The sequence below is a fragment of the Herpailurus yagouaroundi genome, unplaced genomic scaffold (assembly GCF_014898765.1).
Source record: "Herpailurus yagouaroundi ecotype Mexico unplaced genomic scaffold, PumYag 182, whole genome shotgun sequence".
Taxonomy (NCBI): domain Eukaryota; kingdom Metazoa; phylum Chordata; class Mammalia; order Carnivora; family Felidae; genus Herpailurus; species Herpailurus yagouaroundi.
Window position 1 is genome coordinate 46,359,007 of NW_024412413.1, and position 19,682 is coordinate 46,378,688.

Here is a 19,682-nt window from a genome sequence, read left to right on the forward strand (position 1 = left end):
AGACATAATTTTGGAACATTTTTATTTTCAGTTGAATATTCTAAAACTGCTGTATTTAAGGAGAAGGTATGTCCTCTTTTAAGATTTACATTTACATTTTCAGAATTATCCTATATTTTCAGATTCACAAAGTTCAACAACGTGTTACAATTAAGAAAGCTTTGACTCTAAAGTACGGAGAGGAGCTTGCTCGGGCAAAGGCAGTGGCTAGTAAAGAAATAGGAAAACGTAAACTGGAACAAGATCGCCTTGGAGTAAGTTTGTAGGAATATTTTATTTTTGGAAAGGAGAAAGTTTTATGATACTTTTAAGGGTAAGAGATATATAAAATAACACGTTTTTTCCTGCATATTCTGAAAGATTAAAGCTTTGTTTTTAAATGACATCCATATTTTTGGAAACTTAATTTTTTAGTTATTTCATCTTTTTGTTTTATTTTTCATAGATTATTGATTAACTGGCATAACTGTTGGGGACTTCTATAAAACTGTTTTATTCTCATCAGTGATTTAGTTTTATATTGTTGGCATTGTATTGTAGGGATAACACCAACCAAAAATTGTTTATGAAATCATAGTGATGTAAAATATGTATACTATGTTTCCCCCCAGCCAAACAAAATGATGAGACTGGACAATTCTCCAATATCAAGTCCAAGAAAGCATTCAGCAGAACTAATTGCTATGGAAAAAAGACGATTACAAAAACTAGAATATGAGTATGCCCTGAAAATTCAGAAACTAAAAGAAGCCCGAGCCCTTAAAGCAAAGGAACAACAAAATATTGCTCCAGTTGTGGAGGAGGAACCTGAATTTTCTTTACCCCAACCATCACTTCATGATCTGACTCAAGATAAATTAAGTCTGGACACAGAGGAAAATGATGTTGATGATGAGATTTTGTCTGGTTCAAACAGAGAACGAAGAAGATCGTTCTTAGAGTCTAATTCTTTTACTAAACCTAACCTTAAGCACACTGATACACCTAACAAAGAATGCATAAACAAACCTGCTAAGAATACGGTAGAAAAACCAGAACTTTTTCTAGGGTTAAAAATTGGTGAATTACAAAAATTATATTCAAAAGCTGACAGCTTAAAACAACTGATTTTAAAAACCACCACAGGCATTGCAGAAAAGGCCTTGCATGGTCAGGTAACTGAACATTTCATATTCCGTATAAAATCTGGGATTCACCCTAGGCTTATTTACTTTATGTAATTATTGTTTTCTTTTGTAGGAGATTTCTGTGGATGTGGATTTTGTGACAGCACAGAGTAAAACAACAGAAGTGAAGCCATGTCCTTTTAGACCCTATCATAGTCCTCTTCTAGTTTTTAAGTCGTACAGGTATAAAAGAAAGATTCAGTAAACTTGAATTTCAGGACTGTTCCTTGATCTTAATGATAGTATAACCTTGGATGTTTAACAATAATGAAAAAATAATTGCATTTTGGTGACTGAAAAATGAACTTGTCCTTTTAGGGAAAATAAAATTGTCTTGTTGTCAGATGTGAACCATATTAGGAAGTAAAGTTTAGCTCATAGTGGGTTTATTCTTACCAAATCCTTATTTCTGGCTATTGGGGAATTGTAGAGAATTCTGGATTACTGTCTATTAGGGATTTTAGGAAAAATAACTGGAATCGAATGAGAATTAAAAAAAATTTTTAATGTTTATTTTGAGAGAGAGAGCATGAATGAGCGAGCAGGAGAGGGGCAGAGAGGTAGAAGAGAATCCCAAGCAGGTTACCTGTGTCAGCACAGAGCCCAACGCAAGGCTCGATCTCACGAACCATGAGATCGTGACCTGAGCTGAAATCAAGAACCTGACGCTTAACTAAGTCTCCCAGGCGCCACAAGAATTTTTTAATTTTAAAAAGAATTTTATCATTACTCTAAGGAATGCATTGGCTAGTGTTTATAAAATTGATTTAGACATTCTCAGGTGATTAGCTTTGTGGATGTCTTTTTTAAAGCCTTCTGGACTTTGTGAGACTAAATGGGTAGTATTTAATTATAAAATCGTAAAGCACCTATTGGGTAGTACAGACACTAGTTATAACCCTGGTTATTTTGTTGGCTGCACAAGAAATGCCAATTGTACAAGAAATGCCCATATGATACACTGTTTTATTATATGATAAGACACTAGGTTTAAATACAAGGATTTTTGTTGTTGTTTTCTATTTCAAATCTTTTGTGTTTTAGGTATAAAAGTAGTTGTCTCTGTCAGTTGATACTCTGGTTTTTTCGAGTTCATTTTGGTATTAAGTTATTAGATAAATAGTAAGCTCAAAGCATAGAAATTTTAATGGAGAAAAATGAAAAATTTCTTAATTTTATAGGGATTGTTTGTGGAGTATAATGTGCCTGTCTACCTTTCTCCTCCTTAGATTTAGTCCATACTATCGAACCAAGGAAAAACTTCCCTTAAGCTCAGTATCATACAGTAATATGATTGAACCCGATCAGTGTTTCTGCCGTTTTGATTTAACAGGAACATGTAATGATGATGATTGTCAGTGGTGAGTAGTTTTTATTTGTGAATATTTTATAATTTAAAAGGGTCTTGGTTATTTAGCTTTGATATGTACATAATTCTCTTTTCTGTGTTGTTATTTTATTTTAGGCAGCATACACAAGACTATACGCTTAGCCGAAAACAGCTATTCCAGGACATTCTGTCATATAATCTGTCTTTGATTGGTTGTTCAGAGACAAGCACTGATGAAGAAATTGCTGCTGCAGCAGGTACTTAAAGACCTCTTGTTGTGAAAACTTGAATTTAGGCAATTAAAAATTGTATGTTTACTTATTGGCATCTTTAAGTAGTTGTAATAATTCAGTACATTCATCTGTGGCACTTTATCCAGATTTGCTTTTATATAGTAGTCCCTAGCCACATGTTGCTATTCAAATATAAGTTAATTAAAATTTCTTCCTTAGTTGCACTAGCCACATTTCAAGTGCTTCATAGTTGCTTTTGATCTCAGCCGTAAGTGCTTACCAATAGGATAGTGTAGATACAAGACATTTCCATTGTTGTGGAAAGTTCTTTGGAAAGAGCTCATCTAAATAAATAGTTCAGTTTATTTAGAAGAATATATTAACATACTCGTTTAGCAGTTTTATTAATGATTTTAAAAGACTCCTATTTTTATTATTCTAAAAAATAGAGAAGGGATGGAAATTAAGATGAATGTGGTTTCATATTTTACAAAGAAATAAAAAAGACTTTATACACTCTGATACTATAGAAAGTGTAGATTACTGTCACACATTGTGAGTAAATACTGTTAAGATTTTCTCCAGATTTATTGCCAAATTTTAAACCTTAAAGTACAAGTTTTCTGGAAATAAAGGAATTGGTGTTTATTAAATTTAGTATTAATCACAACCCAGAGTGATTGTAAAGTCACTGAATATGTGTGATCATTCTCAATTTGGCACTTTAATTTTTACTTGCTTGTTTAGTTTGTTTCAGGAAATACTTTTTTTTTTTTTTTTTTAAGTCCAAATTGGGTGCATGATGTGGTAGGATTTGCCATAGTAATTAAGGTAGTGGAGTCCTTGCCCTCTGGGAGGCATATATGTTTTTGACTAATAACATATACTTTCTTTTAATTTTTAAATTACTCTTCACTTTATACTCTTTAATTAGCCTTGTCTCTGTAATCCATGGTTTTATGCTTTTTATGAAGACAGCATTCTTCTAATTTCAGAAAAATATGTTGAAAAACTTTTTGGAGTAAATAAAGATCGAATGTCCATGGACCAGATGGCTGTGCTCCTTGTTAGCAATATCAATGAAAGTAAAGGCCATAGTGAGTATCTCTCTCTCTGTCTCACACACACATACCCACAAAAGGACCTTAGAGTTTCTTTATGATAGCAAATTTTTTGGCACTATGTTCTAAAAAAATACACATATATTTATATATATATATATGTATATGTATATATAACATGCTTACAGAGTAGAATAAATGTTTCTTCCTATAGGGCAGAAAATATATATATGTGTGTGTCATTTCTGACTAACAGAATAAATTTAGCTTTTTTTGAGTATTGTGTGGATAGCCTTAAAAACTAAGAAATCTGTCTACTTTAGCACCTCCATTTACAACCTACAAAGATAAAAGAAAATGGAAGCCAAAATTTTGGAGAAAACCTATTTCAGAGAATAGCTTCAGTAGTGATGAGGAACAGTCTACAGGACCAATTAAGTATGGTAAGAAGTAATTTAAGATCCTGAATCATTAAATTGTGGTGTTCATCTTTGTCTAACGCTTTACTAATTTTTTGGTGTAGCTACGAGCTTAGTTTTTTGTTTTTTGTTTTTTTCTATTTTTTTAAAACAGTGATACCATTTGGCCTTTAATGCATGTAGTTCTTCATTGTGTAGGATTGCCCCTTGTATTCATGACCCCTGCCCAGTAAAAACAGGGATCACTCTTTAGTAAATGTGATGGTTTCAACATACTTGAGCAAGGGAGAGGCGAGCAGTGCTGCTCCCACTTGAGAACTACTGCCTGGGTGTCCTTGAGGGTAAGGGTAGTATTTTTTTTGTCTTTGAGTCTGCTTGTTGACATGCAGTAGGCTTCCAGAACGAATAAACGAACAAACAAGGTAAATATGAATGAGTAGTGTATTGTCAAGTATATCTTATGTTATCTTAACTCTACTTTATTTACTAATTTTTTTAAAGTTTGTAATTTGGGGCGCCTGGGTGGCTCAGTCAGTTGAGCATCCGACCTCGGCTCAGGTCATGATCTCACAGTTTGTGGGTTCGAGCCCCGCATCAGGCTCTGCTGACAGCTTGCTCAGAGCCTGCAGCCTGCTTCAGATTCTGTGTCTCCTTCTCCTCTCTCTGCCCCTCCTGTGTTCATGTTCTGTCTCTTTCTTTCTCTCAAAAATAAATAAAAGTTAAATAAATAAATAAATAAAAATAAAGTTTGCATAATTTGTTTACTATTTGTGGATTAGCAGATATCTAATGGATATATGTTTCATGTACTTATTTACGTTAATACTTTTTCTCTAAATGTAGTGGGATAATTTTATCTTCATAAATTATAACTTTTTTTTTCTTTTCTAATTTAGTAAATGTGAATTATCAGGTGATGCCACTTACCCTTCAAGTAGGGAGACCAAACTTCTGGTTTGTCCAGCAGAATCCTAGTTTATACCTGTTATTCTGGTATACTTTTTAATAACATCCCTTTCACTTTTAGAAGGGTCCTAGTATATGACCATTCTATCTTAAAGCTATGAGCTACTGCATATATTTCGAATATTTAGATTTTTAGATTATTTTAAAGTTGAGGCCAATTGTTTTCTCTTCGTCTGTGGATAAAAGAAAGTGTGAAGCTAATGATACTTTTCTTTCCAGCCTTCCAGCCAGAGAACCGAATAAATGTTCCAGCTTTGGATACAGTTGTCACTCCAGATGATGTCAGATACTTTACAAATGAGACTGATGACATTGCTAATTTAGAAGCAAGTGTGCTTGAAAATCCATCTCATGTACAGCTTTGGCTCAAGCTTGCATACAAGTATTTGAATCAGAATGAGGGGTAGGTCCACTTCTGATCTTTGTGTCAACTGTTGCACATTTATATTTTTATGTTTGAAGTGTATTTTATCTGTGGTAATCACGTTTACATCATGGAATCAATGAGGTCTTTGTTTTTTGACAAAACCAGAAGCAGTGTATTGTTTAAAAGCTGTTAGAAAAAGTTTAAGGTTAGATCTTGAGTTGTGTGTGTGGCTTAGTGTGTGGGTAATAAATTAGCCACAGTTTTTAACTCCAGTAGGCTCTTATTTCAAAGCAGGATTAGTTAAAACAGTATATTCTGAGTGGTGCAAGGATTATTGTTTTGTTTTGTTTTGTTTTAAAGTTAGGCACGTAGTGATAGCCTCTTAAAAATATGGTAAAATCACAATGGAACAAATTAAGTTTTATGTTAGTTTTTAATTTAGAGATTTAAAGCTTGTCTAGGAACATCTAAATTCTGATGAATTGGCTTTTTTTCTGTGGATGGTGTTACATGTATTCAAATAAGGTAAATAGTAATTTTTCTCATAAACCTGTTGCATTTTCTAACTCCAACTTTTTGATACTATTAATAGGAGTAATCTTTTATTATCAGGAATAGTCTTTTATTACTATACTTGAAAATTTATAATTCAGTTTTTGAAAGCTATTTTAAATGTCAGAAAACTTGGTATAAAAGCTTTGTTAGTAAGGCAGCACTGCGGGATGCTAATATATCACACATGCCTGAATATGGTGCTTGTTTAACTTGCCTTGTGTGTCATTTCCATGTTACTGGGGTAAGTTACAGTATTTTGTTTTCTGACTCATTTACTGAGTGAAGGCCAAAACAACTGTACATTATTTTATGAATAGGATCATGAGACAGTTATCTTCTTCAAGAGATAGCAAGCCCTTGACCGTTGAAAAGAACTGTTACATTGAAAGCTTTGATATTTTGTGCTGGCAGTAGCTGGCCTTGAGGGGGAATTGTTTAACTTTTCCCATTCCCAGACCAGAGTAACTCATAAAAGGTATTGCTAAATATAGACATAAAGTACATTTGAAGTTGATAATCTAAGGGTTTTATAACAGTGGGGGTTTTTTTTTTTGTTTGGTTGGTTTTTTTGTTTTTTTTTTTTGGTAAATGCTCATTGAACATCCACTTAAAAAGGAACTGTTAGGTCTGTGGGAAATCAGGACCTTTTTTTTTTGACTGATGTGATTTAAAATCGTAATCTACCTCCCTTTGTCATAGGTCTTTCTAGCTTCTTGGTAGGTTCCAATAGAAAATGGAACTTTAGGGGCACCTGGGTGGCTCCGTTGGTTAAGTATCCGACTTAGGTCAAGTCATGATCTCATAGTTTGTGGGTTTGAGCCCCGCATTGGGCTCTGTGCTGACAGTGTGGAGTTTGGAGCCTGCTTCGGATTCTGTGTCTTCCTTTCTCTCTGCCCCTCCCCTGCTCGTGCTGCCTCACTCTCTCTCAAAAATAAATAGACATTAAAAAAAATTTTCTTTTTAAATGAAACTTTAAAGTTGACTCATTAGATCAGCCTGATTTAAGAGTATCTTGAAGTATTTTTTAAAAAAGATGTTCTTGGTTTTTTTCTTTTATGTAGGCTATGTTCAGAGTCCTTGGATTCTGCTTTAAATGTTCTGGCTCGAGCTTTGGAAAACAACAAAGACAATCCAGAAATTTGGTGCCATTACCTCAGATTGTTCTCAAAAAGAGGAACCAAGGAAGAAGTGCAGGAAATGTGTGAAACAGCTGTTGAATATGCTCCTGACTATCAAAGTTTTTGGACTGTGAGTAGAATAGATAGCATAGTGTATGTGTAGGTGTTATTATAATTCTTTGGATCATCTTAAATATTGATGCATAGCTTAATAAAGTCATATGCTTTATCTGCAGGTAGATATAATGACTTTTCAGTGTCCTATAATTTCAAAACCACTCATGGGTCAGGACTAAATTTAAAATAAGAAGATAATATGTAGTGAAGGGGTAAATTTTCTTGTTAACTTTATTGGTAAGGAAAAAACATAAACGGTTTAAAACATTTTACACTTACCTATTCATTGGCAGTTTTGGTTTGGGCAACGTGAATTTTTTTGTAAAGCACCTGAAAAAATATTTTTTTAATTTACTGTGTTCATGTAACATTTTTATGAATGTCAGAAAACATTTTGGTCTTTTTATTATCTATCCTCATTACTTAAGGAAATAATCTTAATCTGTAAATTCATACTAATACTGAACTTTACCATGATACAGAGATTTGGTGAAAAAATGAGTCCTTTATTCTCTGAGACAATGGGATGTTTCCTACCCATGCTTAAACTTAAAATTATAATTAATCCACTTGTAGAATGAATATTTATTAATATCTGAACTTTTATCAGCTGAACTCAGCAACCATAAGTTTTAGCTAAGCTTTTAGATAAATCTATTACTGTCAGATCTGTCATTTATTTGCTAACTGAAATTCAGAACAGAGAGATTTGGATAACATGCTATCCCTTAATGAATGAACTTGCCACTCTCCTAACTCAGGTACCAAATAGGTTTGGACAGTGAAAGATGCTTGATTTTTGACCTGGAGCCTTGTGCCAAAGTTAGTGCTATTGATCGCCATAAGATTTTATAGGGTGTGAAGTTTTTCCTTAAAGTTGTTTGGTCTTTAAGGGGTCTTTTAATTTCTTAGGGCTTTTTAATTATTTTGCTACATATATCTAATATGAATGCTGTTCTCAGAATTTGTGTACAATATTTATGTACAAAATTTGTGCTCATACCTGAGCAATGTAAATAGTACTTGACCAGCAACCTGAAATTTCGTAAATTTGTCATGGTCTTGCTGCCATTACTTTGTTGATTCAAGGAAGGGAAAGATGAATTTGCTTCAGTGGTAATTCTAAGTACATCTGTATTATTTTAGTTTTCATTTGGTTCTACACTCCAACTTGTAGAATGGGAAATCTAGGGTGTGGTACTGGAAGATGGTTTTGTTTTTGTTTTTGTTTTTTTTTTTTTAAGTAAGCTCTGTGCCTAACATGGGGCTTGAACTCAAAACCCCGAGATCACCCATTGCCTGCTGTACTGACTGAGCCAGACAGGTGCCCCAGGAAGATGGGTTTACATGTATTTATAATTATCCATTTTGCAGAAATTGAAGATTTAATATGACATTTAATGAACTGTGGAAAATCTGTAGCTTTACAGTTTATTTTTATGAAGGAGGATTAATTATATGAAACCCCTTTGGGCAGTTTCTGCACCTAGAAAGCACCTTTGAAGAAAAGGATTATGTATGTGAAAGAATGGTGGAGTTTCTGATGGGAGCAGCCAAGCGGGAAGCATCAGATATTCTGTCCTTTCAGCTCTTAGAGGCTCTCTTGTTTAGAGTTCAGCTGCACATATTTACTGGAAGGTGCCAGAGTGCACTTGCAGTTTTACAGGTAAACATTTATCATAGCATTTAATTACATTTTATAGAGAATTTTTTAAAGGTCTGAAACATTACAGATTAGCTGTTTAATAAGCACACAGGCTTTAGATTTGAATCCTTGTTTTGCCACTTATTATCAGTAAGTTGTATAGAGTTGGGTCAGTTTATGACTGTTTCCTCATTTGCTTAGTGGGGATAATGCCTTTTTAAGATTATTTATGAGGTTTAAATGAAGACGTATGTTAAGTACCCACCAGAATAAACTTCAGTATTCAGACAATAAGGAAAAAAAATTAGTCCATAGTGAAAATCTCCTATATGGGTATGGTGGGTCTTTTTGTTTGTTGTTTTACTGTTTTTGTCTTACTAGATTTTGAATGTCGAGACACTAAAAATGTACAGATAAATTGAATTTTTTTCAGTAATTAGCTTATAAATCTTAGCAGAGGAAAAATTATATTAATCTGTATTGACATTTCTAAAGAGTTTTTTCATTAAAAAAAATCGGCAGCTGTCAAATTTTGACTTAGATATTTAAGAACCACTCCAAAGAAATACGACCCTTGTATTCTTCTTTGCCCTTACATTTGAATCTTACTAAGAATAGGAGTCATTATTTCTAAAAACACAGGCTGTTTTTTCATTTTACCTAGAATGCACTGAAATCAGCTAATGGTGGAATAGTAGCTGAATACCTTAAAACAAGTGATCGATGCTTGGCATGGCTGGCCTACATACATCTTATTGAATTCAACGTTCTCCCTTCAAAATTTTACGATCCATCTAATGCCAATCCTTCAAGAATTGTTAACACAGAATCATTTGTAATGCCATGGCAAACAGTTCAAGATGTAAAGACTAATCCTGACATGTTGCTAGCAGTTTTCGAAGGTAAGTGCAAATGTTTATAAGTTATTTAGAACATCAACTTACCCCTTATTATGATTCTTCATAATTAATTGGAACAAATTTGTATCTACATATTTCAAGCTGTAGTTTAACACTTTAGTATATCAATGCTTAAAAGATTAAGGGTTGAGTCACATAAGATGGACATTTGGCATCTATGAAAGCCAGGAACTATATTACCTTAAATATTTTTTTTGATTGTGGCTAAATATGTAGATAAAACATATTATGTAGGTTTTTTTTTTTTTTTAATTTTTTTTTTCAACGTTTATTTATTTTTGGGACAGAGAGAGACAGAGCATGAATGGGGGAGGGGCAGAGAGAGAGGGAGACACAGAATCGGAAACAGGCTCCAGGCTCTGAGCCATCAGCCCAGAGCCCGACGCGGGGTCGAACTCACGGACCGCGAGATCGTGACCTGGCTGAAGTCGGACGCTTAACTGACTGCGCCACCCAGGCGCCCCCATATTATGTAGGTTTAATGAGTTGATTGAATAAGAGAACCAGGTAATTTTTTTAAAACAATCCATCAAGGTGATAGTTAAAAGGTTATATCGTCTCTTTTCAGGTAACTAATGTTTTCTTCATTAGTCAATGAGTTTGGGTATTACCATATGGTAAATGGTATATCAGCTATGGAAAACAGTTAAGGACAAAGCTTATTCCCTTCTAATAGGAAGTATGTAGCCTAGTCACAAGATAAAATTTATCCATTTGATACAGTTATTAAATGTATGAGACCATGTAAGTGTATTGGTATATAGTCTAAATTCTGTGCTTCAGAAGAGACAGAGATTTGTGATTTATAGAATTATATTGTGCATGTCATAACCCCAAAGGAGAGAGCTTATTGTAGGTTGGCATGATGAAAGAAGTCTTTGCAGAAGAATTAAGACTTGGGCTGGACTGTGAAGCTGATTCTGTTGTGACATAGTTGGCTTCCTCAAAGATGGGACCCTGGTCTTATTTGTTCTGTATTTCCCAAGGACCTATAATGTCTGCAGCATACTAAGTGCTTAGTAAATATTTAGTGAATAAACCAAAGAAAAGGAAGGAAAAGCAGGACATTAAGGGAGCTAAGTTAATAAAAAGCAACAAGTAGATAGAAATTGGTGCAGTGGATTTGAAGGGAGATTAGAAGAAGGGAGAGTTCTTATCAAAGCAAGAGTTTTATGCTAGAGAACAGTAGAAATTAAGTTCGGTAAGTGGAATGATACCAGATTTTCGTGAACTTTGTAAGTGGTAGACTTGATGACAGTCAAGGTTCTTGAAGAAAGGAAGAATGTGCTGAAGAGGAATGATTTGAAAGGTATGAAAACCAGAAGCTGATGGCCATAAGTGAAGCACAAAAAACAACCTGGGAAAGAGGGAATGTTTATTGGAGACATTTGAAGTTCTCACATGCAGATGTGAGGGAAATAGAGAAGAAATAGTCAAAGATGATTTCAGGGTTTTGAGGCTGGGGGAAAAAGTGTATTAATAGAAAACAAGTAAATTTGGGAAGACTGATTTTGGTAGTAGGAGTAGTATTTGTGAATGGTAATTGGCCATTCAAGTGGAAATGCTTACTGGCAGAAGGAAATAAGGAAGTGGACCTTAAGTGGATGATTATGGATAGAAAAATGATTTGAAAGTTATTAATGTAGGAGCTACTATATTATAAAGTGCTTCACAGTTTTTAATGTGCTCTTGTGGTAAATTTTTTAGTAGTTGAAGCTATGAAATATTTTCTCTGAGAAAATGGAAACTTAAGACTATAGCAACAGGGGTGAAGGAGAAGAGTCAATGAATGAGACCAAGAGGACATGTAAATAAACTCTTGATAGCATAGGGAAGAAAAAATTGAGAAGAAGAGGAAGAACATTATCAAATGAGAATGAAGCAAGTGTAGTATTGGCCTTTAGGTTTGTTTAGATGATTTTTGTAAGTGAACGTCAGAAGTGCAGTTTCAGAATGACACTCTATCTGGGAAATCATACTGCCACTGAGCAAAGGAGGAAATGGTAACAGCTGTGCAAAGTAAAACAGTGAACCATTCTCTAAGACCCAGCAGGATCAAGTAAAGGACTCTTTACAAGGGAAACGTGTTTTGAAGGAATAAGGAAAGGATCTAGTTTAGGGGAAGACAATTAAATGGCTGTATAACAGAGAGCAAGGCCTCTTATACTCCTTTAGGGAGTTTGGAGATACCTAAAAATACCTCTGGAGTAAAGATGAATAAGATTATGGTCAAGCAAAAGGGTAGGCCACCATGTTGTATTAGTCTCCCAGAATTTAAATAACATAGTCAGATAATTCATTTTATGTTTGATTTCTGTTATTGTGATGTTTTTGGATAGATGCGGTGAAAGCTTGCACAGATGAGAGCCATACTGTTGAGGAAAGAGTAGAAGTCTGTGTTCCACTTTACACAAACATGATTGCTCTGCACCAGCTTCTAGAGAGGTAAAACTTAATTGACAAGCAGTTAACTGTGCATTAAAAGTTGATTTTTTTTCTCATGTGTTTAGACATGTTTTTTTGTTATTAAAGGTATGAGGCTGCAGTGGAGCTTTGTAAATGTTTATTGGAAACGTGTCCCATGAACTGCCAATTGTTGGAAGCCCTTGTTGCTTTATATTTGCAAACAAATCAGCACGACAAAGCCAGAGCAGTGTGGCTTACTGCATTTGAAAAAAATCCTCAGAATGCAGAGATTTTTTATCATATGTGCAAATTCTTCATCCTACAGGTAAAAAAAAAAAGCCTCAAAATTCTTAAATATGTTTTTGTGTTTCACATTTTCTTATTCATCCTTTAACATGTTTCAGGCATCAGCCTCTCCAAGGAGCTTTTCCTGGTCTTTTTTCCCTTTGCAGACTGTGTTATATATTTCTTCTGTCTTTGCTATAAATATTCTGTATATACTTCTGCCATTGCCCTTATTATAGTGCTTTGTAATTTTGTTGATAGCTGCTTTATATACTCTACTCTTTGAGGGCAAGAATCATGTCTTAACCAGATTTAGAGCCTCCAACACACCTCACACAGTGCTAAACATGTAATAGAAGCTTATTAGACAATTGGTGGATATGGTATATCGGGTGTTAAGCTGTTTAATGGTTAGTTGACTTTAATTGGAGATCAAGATATAGAAGTTCTCTCTACCTCCACCTATTCAAGAAACTTAATCTGATCAGTGTTTTGTTTTTTTTTTAAGGGCTTTTTCCTCCCTTGAAAAGAATTTTTTAAATGTTTTTATGTTTATTTTTGAGAGGCAAAGGCAGGGTCGGGGGTGGGCTGTGCAGAGAGAAAAGGAGACAGAGAATCCCAAGCAGGCTCCATGCCGACTTGGGGCTCGAACTCAAAAATCATGAGATCATGACCTGAGCCTAAATCAGGAGTCAGACGCTTGACCAACTGAGCCACCCTGGTGCCCTCCTCCTTTGAATGATATAATTAAACACTGTAAGTCTAATGTATATCCTTCCTCTCTTTTTAAAAAATAGAATCAAGGAGATAATCTTCTTCCATCTTTGCGGAAATTTATTGCATCCTTCTTTAAACCTGGGTTTGAGAAATATAGTAACTTGGATCTGTTTCGGTAAGTTTGTAGAACTCTTGACTTATAGAAGAAAGAGAGTATAGTTTAGTGGAAAAACTACATTTTTTTGTGTGGGTTGATCATATTTTAGACTGATGTAAAAAAATACTTGAACATTCTTATAGAACTATTATGAGGGCAGTAGAACTTAATAAAAATGGAGAAAAGAGGTAATACGCATTCCTTGGAGTAGAGACACTAACAAAGGAAGGATTATATTAACATCATGGTGACTCATCCTGCTTTTAATTTATTATTGTTCATTTTAGTACTTAATACTATAGCAGTGAATTATCGGAGACAATCTCAGTGATTTCTGAAAAAATGAATTTTAATTTATTTGGTGAGCTCATGTAGATGTAAATAATATGCCTTTTACTTTTTTTTTTTAAATCTAAAGAGAATTGCTCTAGCCTCTGAAATACTGAGTGGGAAGCTTTCAGGCAATCTTTTTCAACCACTTTCTCAGTAATTTCCAGAGAGCTCTATATTTACTGCCTTTGCTTGCTTAGTTGTGAATTCTTACTCTAACAATAATAGGAGGCCACAGCCAATCCTGAGGAATTACTTCTGGGTGGACTTCTCTTCCCTTCCTCCCCATCCCTCTAGGGGTCAGCAAAGTTGTTTTTTTTATAAATATTTATTTTGAGAGAGAGGGAGTGAGAGAGAGCATGCACAGATGGGGGAGGGGCAGAGAGAGATGGAGAGAGAGAGAATCCCAGGCAGGCTCCACACTCAGCTCGGAGCCCTCAGCGTAGAGCCCAATACAGGGCTTGACCCACAACCTTGAGATCATGACCTGAGCCTTTGGCCCAAGAGTTGTATGCTCAGGTGTTCCACCAAACTTTTTTCTTTTCTTTTCTTTCTTTCTTTTTTTTTTTAATGTTTATTTTGGAGAGAGAGAGACAGAGCTTGAGCAGAGGAGGGGCAGAGAGAGAGGGAGACACAGAATCCGAAGCAGGCTCCAGGCTCTGAGCTGTCAGCACAGAGCCTGATACGGGGCTTGAACTCATGAACCACAAGATCATGACCTGAGCCAAAGTCAGATGCTTAACTGATTGAGCCACCCACCTGCCTCGCAAACTTTTTTTCATAAGGGCTAGATAGTAAATATTTTAGGCTTGCAAGCTGTGTGGTCTATCACTTCTTGTTACCTATGCTGTTTAGGAAGAAAGTAGCCATAGACAATATATAAATGAATGAGCATGGCTGTATTCTAATAAAACTTTATTTACAAAAATAAGTTTGCTGATCCCAAATCAAACAGCATCAAAAAGAAAATATTTTATCATAACATACTCTGTCATTTTATGTTAGGAAGAACTGAGAGAAGGAAGACCTAAGTTAAATATCTCCTAAAAATTTTGTAGAAAATAGTGCAGATAAAATTTTGGTTTTAAATATGTAAGTCAAAAGCTTGCAAATATTTTTCTTTTCTTAGGTGCTTCCTCTGCTTATCCCACAGTGTAGCAGTGTTATATGAAAACATTTTCTAAAAGTAACCCACATTTTGTTAATTCAGTGGTCCATCTACCCTAGAATATCAGTTTTACTTGAGATTTGGCAAAAGTTGGGGTCACTATTCTTTTCCTAGACTTGAGTCTTTATGTCTGTCCTCTTATGGTAACCAGTTTATTGACGTAGTGACTTTAGTACTGTTTCTGAAATTCTTTCTGCTCTATTAATCTAGATTAATATCTTACAGTTAATTACGAAAGAATAATTTAAAATACAAAATAATGGAGAATAAGTAAACTATCTGTAAGAAACTTAGAGATTGTTCAGCTTCCTCATGCTGATTTTGTCTCTGTCAAGTTAGATTGCTTTAATGTCTCAAACTTAGGCACAGGACAGATCTAAAGCTGAACTTTTTACAGACTTGCTGGTTCTGATCTTCCCTTGGGCATGGAGGTAATTGGTTTAGCTTAAAAGAAGATGCTGCCAGTTTCTGCTGTGGTAACTAATCAGAGATCTTCAGATCTTCTTGATGTCAGCTTAATGAAGGAGACTGAATAACTGTCAATAAAAATTTGGAAAGGGGCTGCCTCCTAATAATCTTCTATTGTTTACTAAGTCACCTTGCCTTATGAAATGTTTCATGGTAATAGTCCTAATTCATAATACACCAAGAGTTACAAGGAAAAGGTATCTTGTGCTTAGTTTAGACAATACTGAAGACCTTATTTACACAGTGTGCATTTTTTGTTCATTTAGGAAATCTTTTTTGAGTCAGTTATTAGGAGAATGGCAGTAGGTGAGATAGTTGTTAGCATTGTCATACTTCTTATTGATGTTGATAAAAATATTAATTTATGAATAGAGTCAAGATTTATTTAATACGGTAAGTCGATGCTCTTAATAGGTTCAAAATATTTTTTTTTTATTTCATGAGTAGAAATTGTGAAACAATACTAAGAATTTTGTATGTGTTGTAATATTTACATGGAGTTGGGTTCTATCATTTCCCTTTCTATGTAACTTTTAATAAAAAGACAACTAGATAAGGTAATTTTCATGTGTTTCAAATCAATTTGGAGATTAGTAGATAGCCACAGAAGTTAACCAGGGGATTTTATTCAGTGTACTGAAGTTAGCTTAGGGATGGAGTCTTAAATAGATTAGATTTGAAGTCGTCTCTTCTTAACCTCAGTTTTCAGTTGACAAAACTAGTATCCTTAGAAGTCAAGTGATTAAATGACAGTAATACAGCTAGTTAAGGCCAAGTCATCAGCAGGATAATAACCTGACTCCTAAATGTCCTGTTTTTTTTCCCTTGCTTATGGTTCCTCCTGCCCTCTGCCTCCATACAGTTTCTCTAATCCATTAAAACTGAGTTCCTTGAAATAATTTTTTTTTCTTGAAATAATTTTTAAATCCAAGATTAAATAGTTACACTAGATTGTCATTGTTGAGGTTAATGTATTTCCTTTAAAAACATTGTCCCTACAGATGTTGGTAAATGTACACAAAAATTCAGATTATTGGGGAGAGACCTAAATTAGAGTCAAATAGATTTCTTTACTGATTGACTTCATAGAATCTTTAATATGCTATTAAACACTCTATTGTGGCTTTTTATAAGAGTGCGCTATAATTTTCAGTGTTTCCCAGTTTTACTTGATTATGGACCTCTTTTGACAAGTATCTTATGGACCGATATGCTACCGAATACACTTTGATATGTCTAAAAGGCTATGTGTGTGTATGTGAGGAAGAGATTATTTTCAGATATCAACTTTTATAACTCTTAAATAATTTTTTTTTTTTACAAAAATGTATAGATTTTGTGGAGAAATTTTAGATACATAGTAATCTCATTTGTTCTCTGTTTTTAATTAGATGATTATGGTGGTTTATTTAATTTGGGGCTGGGGCATAGAATGAATTCATTTTTGAAGAGTTACTCGTGTAGGTATAAAATAATAGACTGTGTGATGCTAGAGATGGGACCAAAGCAGTATGGTATACATGTGAAAATAAAGTATACTTCAAGGACATTTAAGTTGAAACAGAGGTCTTTTTTGTTTTGTTTTGTTTCTGTTTTTCTTAAGTATTAGTAATCCATGTGTGCATAGGCATAATTTCCAACAGTGTTTTTTTGTTCGTTTTTTTCCAGGTATCTTTTAAATATCCCAGGACCACTTGACATTCCAGCCCGTTTATGTAAAGGGACTTTTGATGATGAGTTGTTTAACCACCAGGTTCCTTATTTGTGGCTGATTTACTGGTGAGACATTATCTAACATGGAGAGAAATGTTGCATATTAGGCTTGCATTTGTTATTTATTACCAAATTACCTTGTGTTAAAGTTAACTTGATGCTAAAGTCATTGAAGCAAAATTGAAGGGACATACTTTATACATTATTAAAGGTTTATACATTATTAAAGAAGAAACATCAAAAGAAGAATTCCATTCTAATATCTGTGATGTTTAAATATACATTGTCATTCCTTTACTAATCGAAGTGAACTGTAGACATACATTGTTTTCCTTCATTTTTAAAACAGCCTTTGTCATCCTCTTCAATCAAGTATTAAAGAGACAGTGGAGGCATATGAGGCAGCATTAGGGGTGGCCATGAGATCTGATATAGTGCAGAAGATTTGGATGGAGTAAGTTTAGTTCCTCTTAATAAGAATGGGATTTGGAATAAGGGGATATGGTGGGGGGAAAGGGGTGATCAGTTTTCTGAGTGAGAGACTCGCTGCCTTAATTATTCTAAATTATAATATTTTTCTTTTGGCAGTTATCTTGTCTTTGCCAATAATAGAGCTGCTGGATCCAGAAACAAAGTCCAAGAATTCAAATTTTTTACTGATTTAGTGAATAGATGTTTGGTTACAGTCCCTGCCCGATACCCCATTCCTTTTAGCAGTGCTGATTACTGGTCCAACTATGAATTTCATAATAGGGTAAGAACTTAAAACTTTTTTCTTTAGATACTTGTACAAAAGAAGGGGACTTGGAAAAATGACAGTAAAACTCCTGTTTTTTATCAAGAGAGCTTTGTAGGACCACTTTCCTAGCATTTAATGTTATTCTTGACCGTGTTTCCTGCTTATCTCTTAAATCTAGGAACAGAGCCCTTTAAGGTTCAGTTAAGATAAATGTGTATTTTGATTCTTATATTTAAGAAAAATTAACATTGAAGCAAAACTGAAGAAATGTTAAGGTTTAATACATATTAAAGAAGAAAGATCAAAAAATGTAATTATAATAATATCTAATGTTTTGCTTGATTAGTTGGAAATTCACTGAATGAAAAATTCCATAATGTACAGTGGAGCTACTTTTTTTTGGTTAATACTGTGTTAAGTGAATATAACTATACATAGGGCATAAGAAAGCTGAAATTAGATGTTGTTTAGAAATTTAATAGTAGAATAGAACTAATGATCTATTTATAAGGTTATTTCCTTATAAGAAAGGAAGCAAAGGTTTGTTTTAGTTTCTTTTCAGAGACCCCTTTTATTCAGGGCAGTGTAGGCTAAAATTTCCTGTTAAAGCTCCATGTAGACTAAAACATATATGTATTCTATTTTTTGGTGGGATGGTTTGTTGCTAATCGGGATAACCAATTATTATGCTTTGTACTTCTATGCCATTCTTTATCCCAGGATCTCAAACCACTTTATGGACATTAAGTCATTTACACACGGGCATTCCATGAGCAAGATGTGGCAGGTATTATTAGTCCTATGACTTGCCCAGCTATACAGCAAGTAAAGGTAGACTCAGGAATGAAAACCTGGACTCCTGGCTTCTTGTCAGTGTTCTCAGTCCATGGCTATCATCACTAGATCATATTTCCTAATTCATATTTGGAAAGTCACTAATATAATTAATGGTAGGAACTGTAACTCACAGCATCATACATTATTATAATTTATACATTCATGTCTTAAAGACCATTTTGGTTTTCTCATTAAAACATTTAAGTAATTGGATTTCACATTTTGTTGCATTTATTTTCCCCCCGTCAACCTTTCCAGGTTATTTTCTTTTATTTGAGCTGTGTTCCAAAGACTCAGCATTCCAAAACCTTGGAACGGTTTTGCTCAATTATGCCAACTAATTCTGGACTTGCACTGAGGTAAGAAAAAATAAAATTCTTTTCAATCTCAGCTCAGTATTATATAGCTTTTCATATAAAATTATTCTTAAAAACGTGACTAAAAGTAGTCTGTCCTTTACTATTTTCTCGCTGATATATACTACTTTAATTTCAGAGTTAAGCAATATACAGCTTCATATAAAAGTCAGTATAAAACTCTGATAACTTCAGAAAACTGCAGGTTTTAAGGGGCATATAATTCAAGTAAAGTTCATTTGTGTCCCTAAGCACATACCATCTGTCCTTAGCACATGCATAATAAGCAATAATCATGTTTTACATAGCAAAGAAATATTACTTAAGAGGTTTGTAAAGTGTTATTACAAAGATAGCAGCCAACTGTATATATTTTGGTTATTATGACTTGTTTTCATATATGTCAGTTGCTCTCAAGTATTAACATGCATCAGAATCTCCTGGGATATTTGTGTAAAATACAGATCCCTGGGGGTGCCTGGCTGGCTCAGTTGGTAGAGCCTGTGACTCTTGATCTCAGGGTCATGAGCTCAAGCCCCACATTGGGTGTGGAGCATTCTTAAAAATACAGATTCCTGAGCTTGAGCCCTCAAATCACATTTGAGAAAC

At 34.2% G+C, this 19,682-nt stretch overlaps 1 protein-coding gene across 2 annotated transcripts in view; it reads left to right on the forward strand.

Moving 5' to 3' along the window:
- Positions 1-19,682, forward strand: part of ZFC3H1 (zinc finger C3H1-type containing) — a 53,711-nt gene that overhangs the window by 30,914 nt on the left and 3,115 nt on the right. Inside the window, exons 14-31 of one of the 2 annotated variants that reach the window (XM_040491418.1) lie at positions 123-254; positions 612-1,154; positions 1,240-1,349; positions 2,396-2,527; positions 2,632-2,753; positions 3,725-3,826; positions 4,114-4,233; positions 5,395-5,578; positions 7,159-7,345; positions 8,810-8,998; positions 9,642-9,879; positions 12,237-12,342; positions 12,430-12,628; positions 13,386-13,480; positions 17,097-17,207; positions 17,491-17,595; positions 17,730-17,895; positions 18,976-19,076. In XM_040491418.1, coding sequence (XP_040347352.1) covers positions 123-254; positions 612-1,154; positions 1,240-1,349; positions 2,396-2,527; positions 2,632-2,753; positions 3,725-3,826; positions 4,114-4,233; positions 5,395-5,578; positions 7,159-7,345; positions 8,810-8,998; positions 9,642-9,879; positions 12,237-12,342; positions 12,430-12,628; positions 13,386-13,480; positions 17,097-17,207; positions 17,491-17,595; positions 17,730-17,895; positions 18,976-19,076 — 2,942 coding nt within the window. The remainder of the gene's footprint in view (positions 1-122; positions 255-611; positions 1,155-1,239; positions 1,350-2,395; positions 2,528-2,631; positions 2,754-3,724; positions 3,827-4,113; positions 4,234-5,394; positions 5,579-7,158; positions 7,346-8,809; positions 8,999-9,641; positions 9,880-12,236; positions 12,343-12,429; positions 12,629-13,385; positions 13,481-17,096; positions 17,208-17,490; positions 17,596-17,729; positions 17,896-18,975; positions 19,077-19,682) is intronic. The other variant, XM_040491419.1, reaches the window with a different exon arrangement.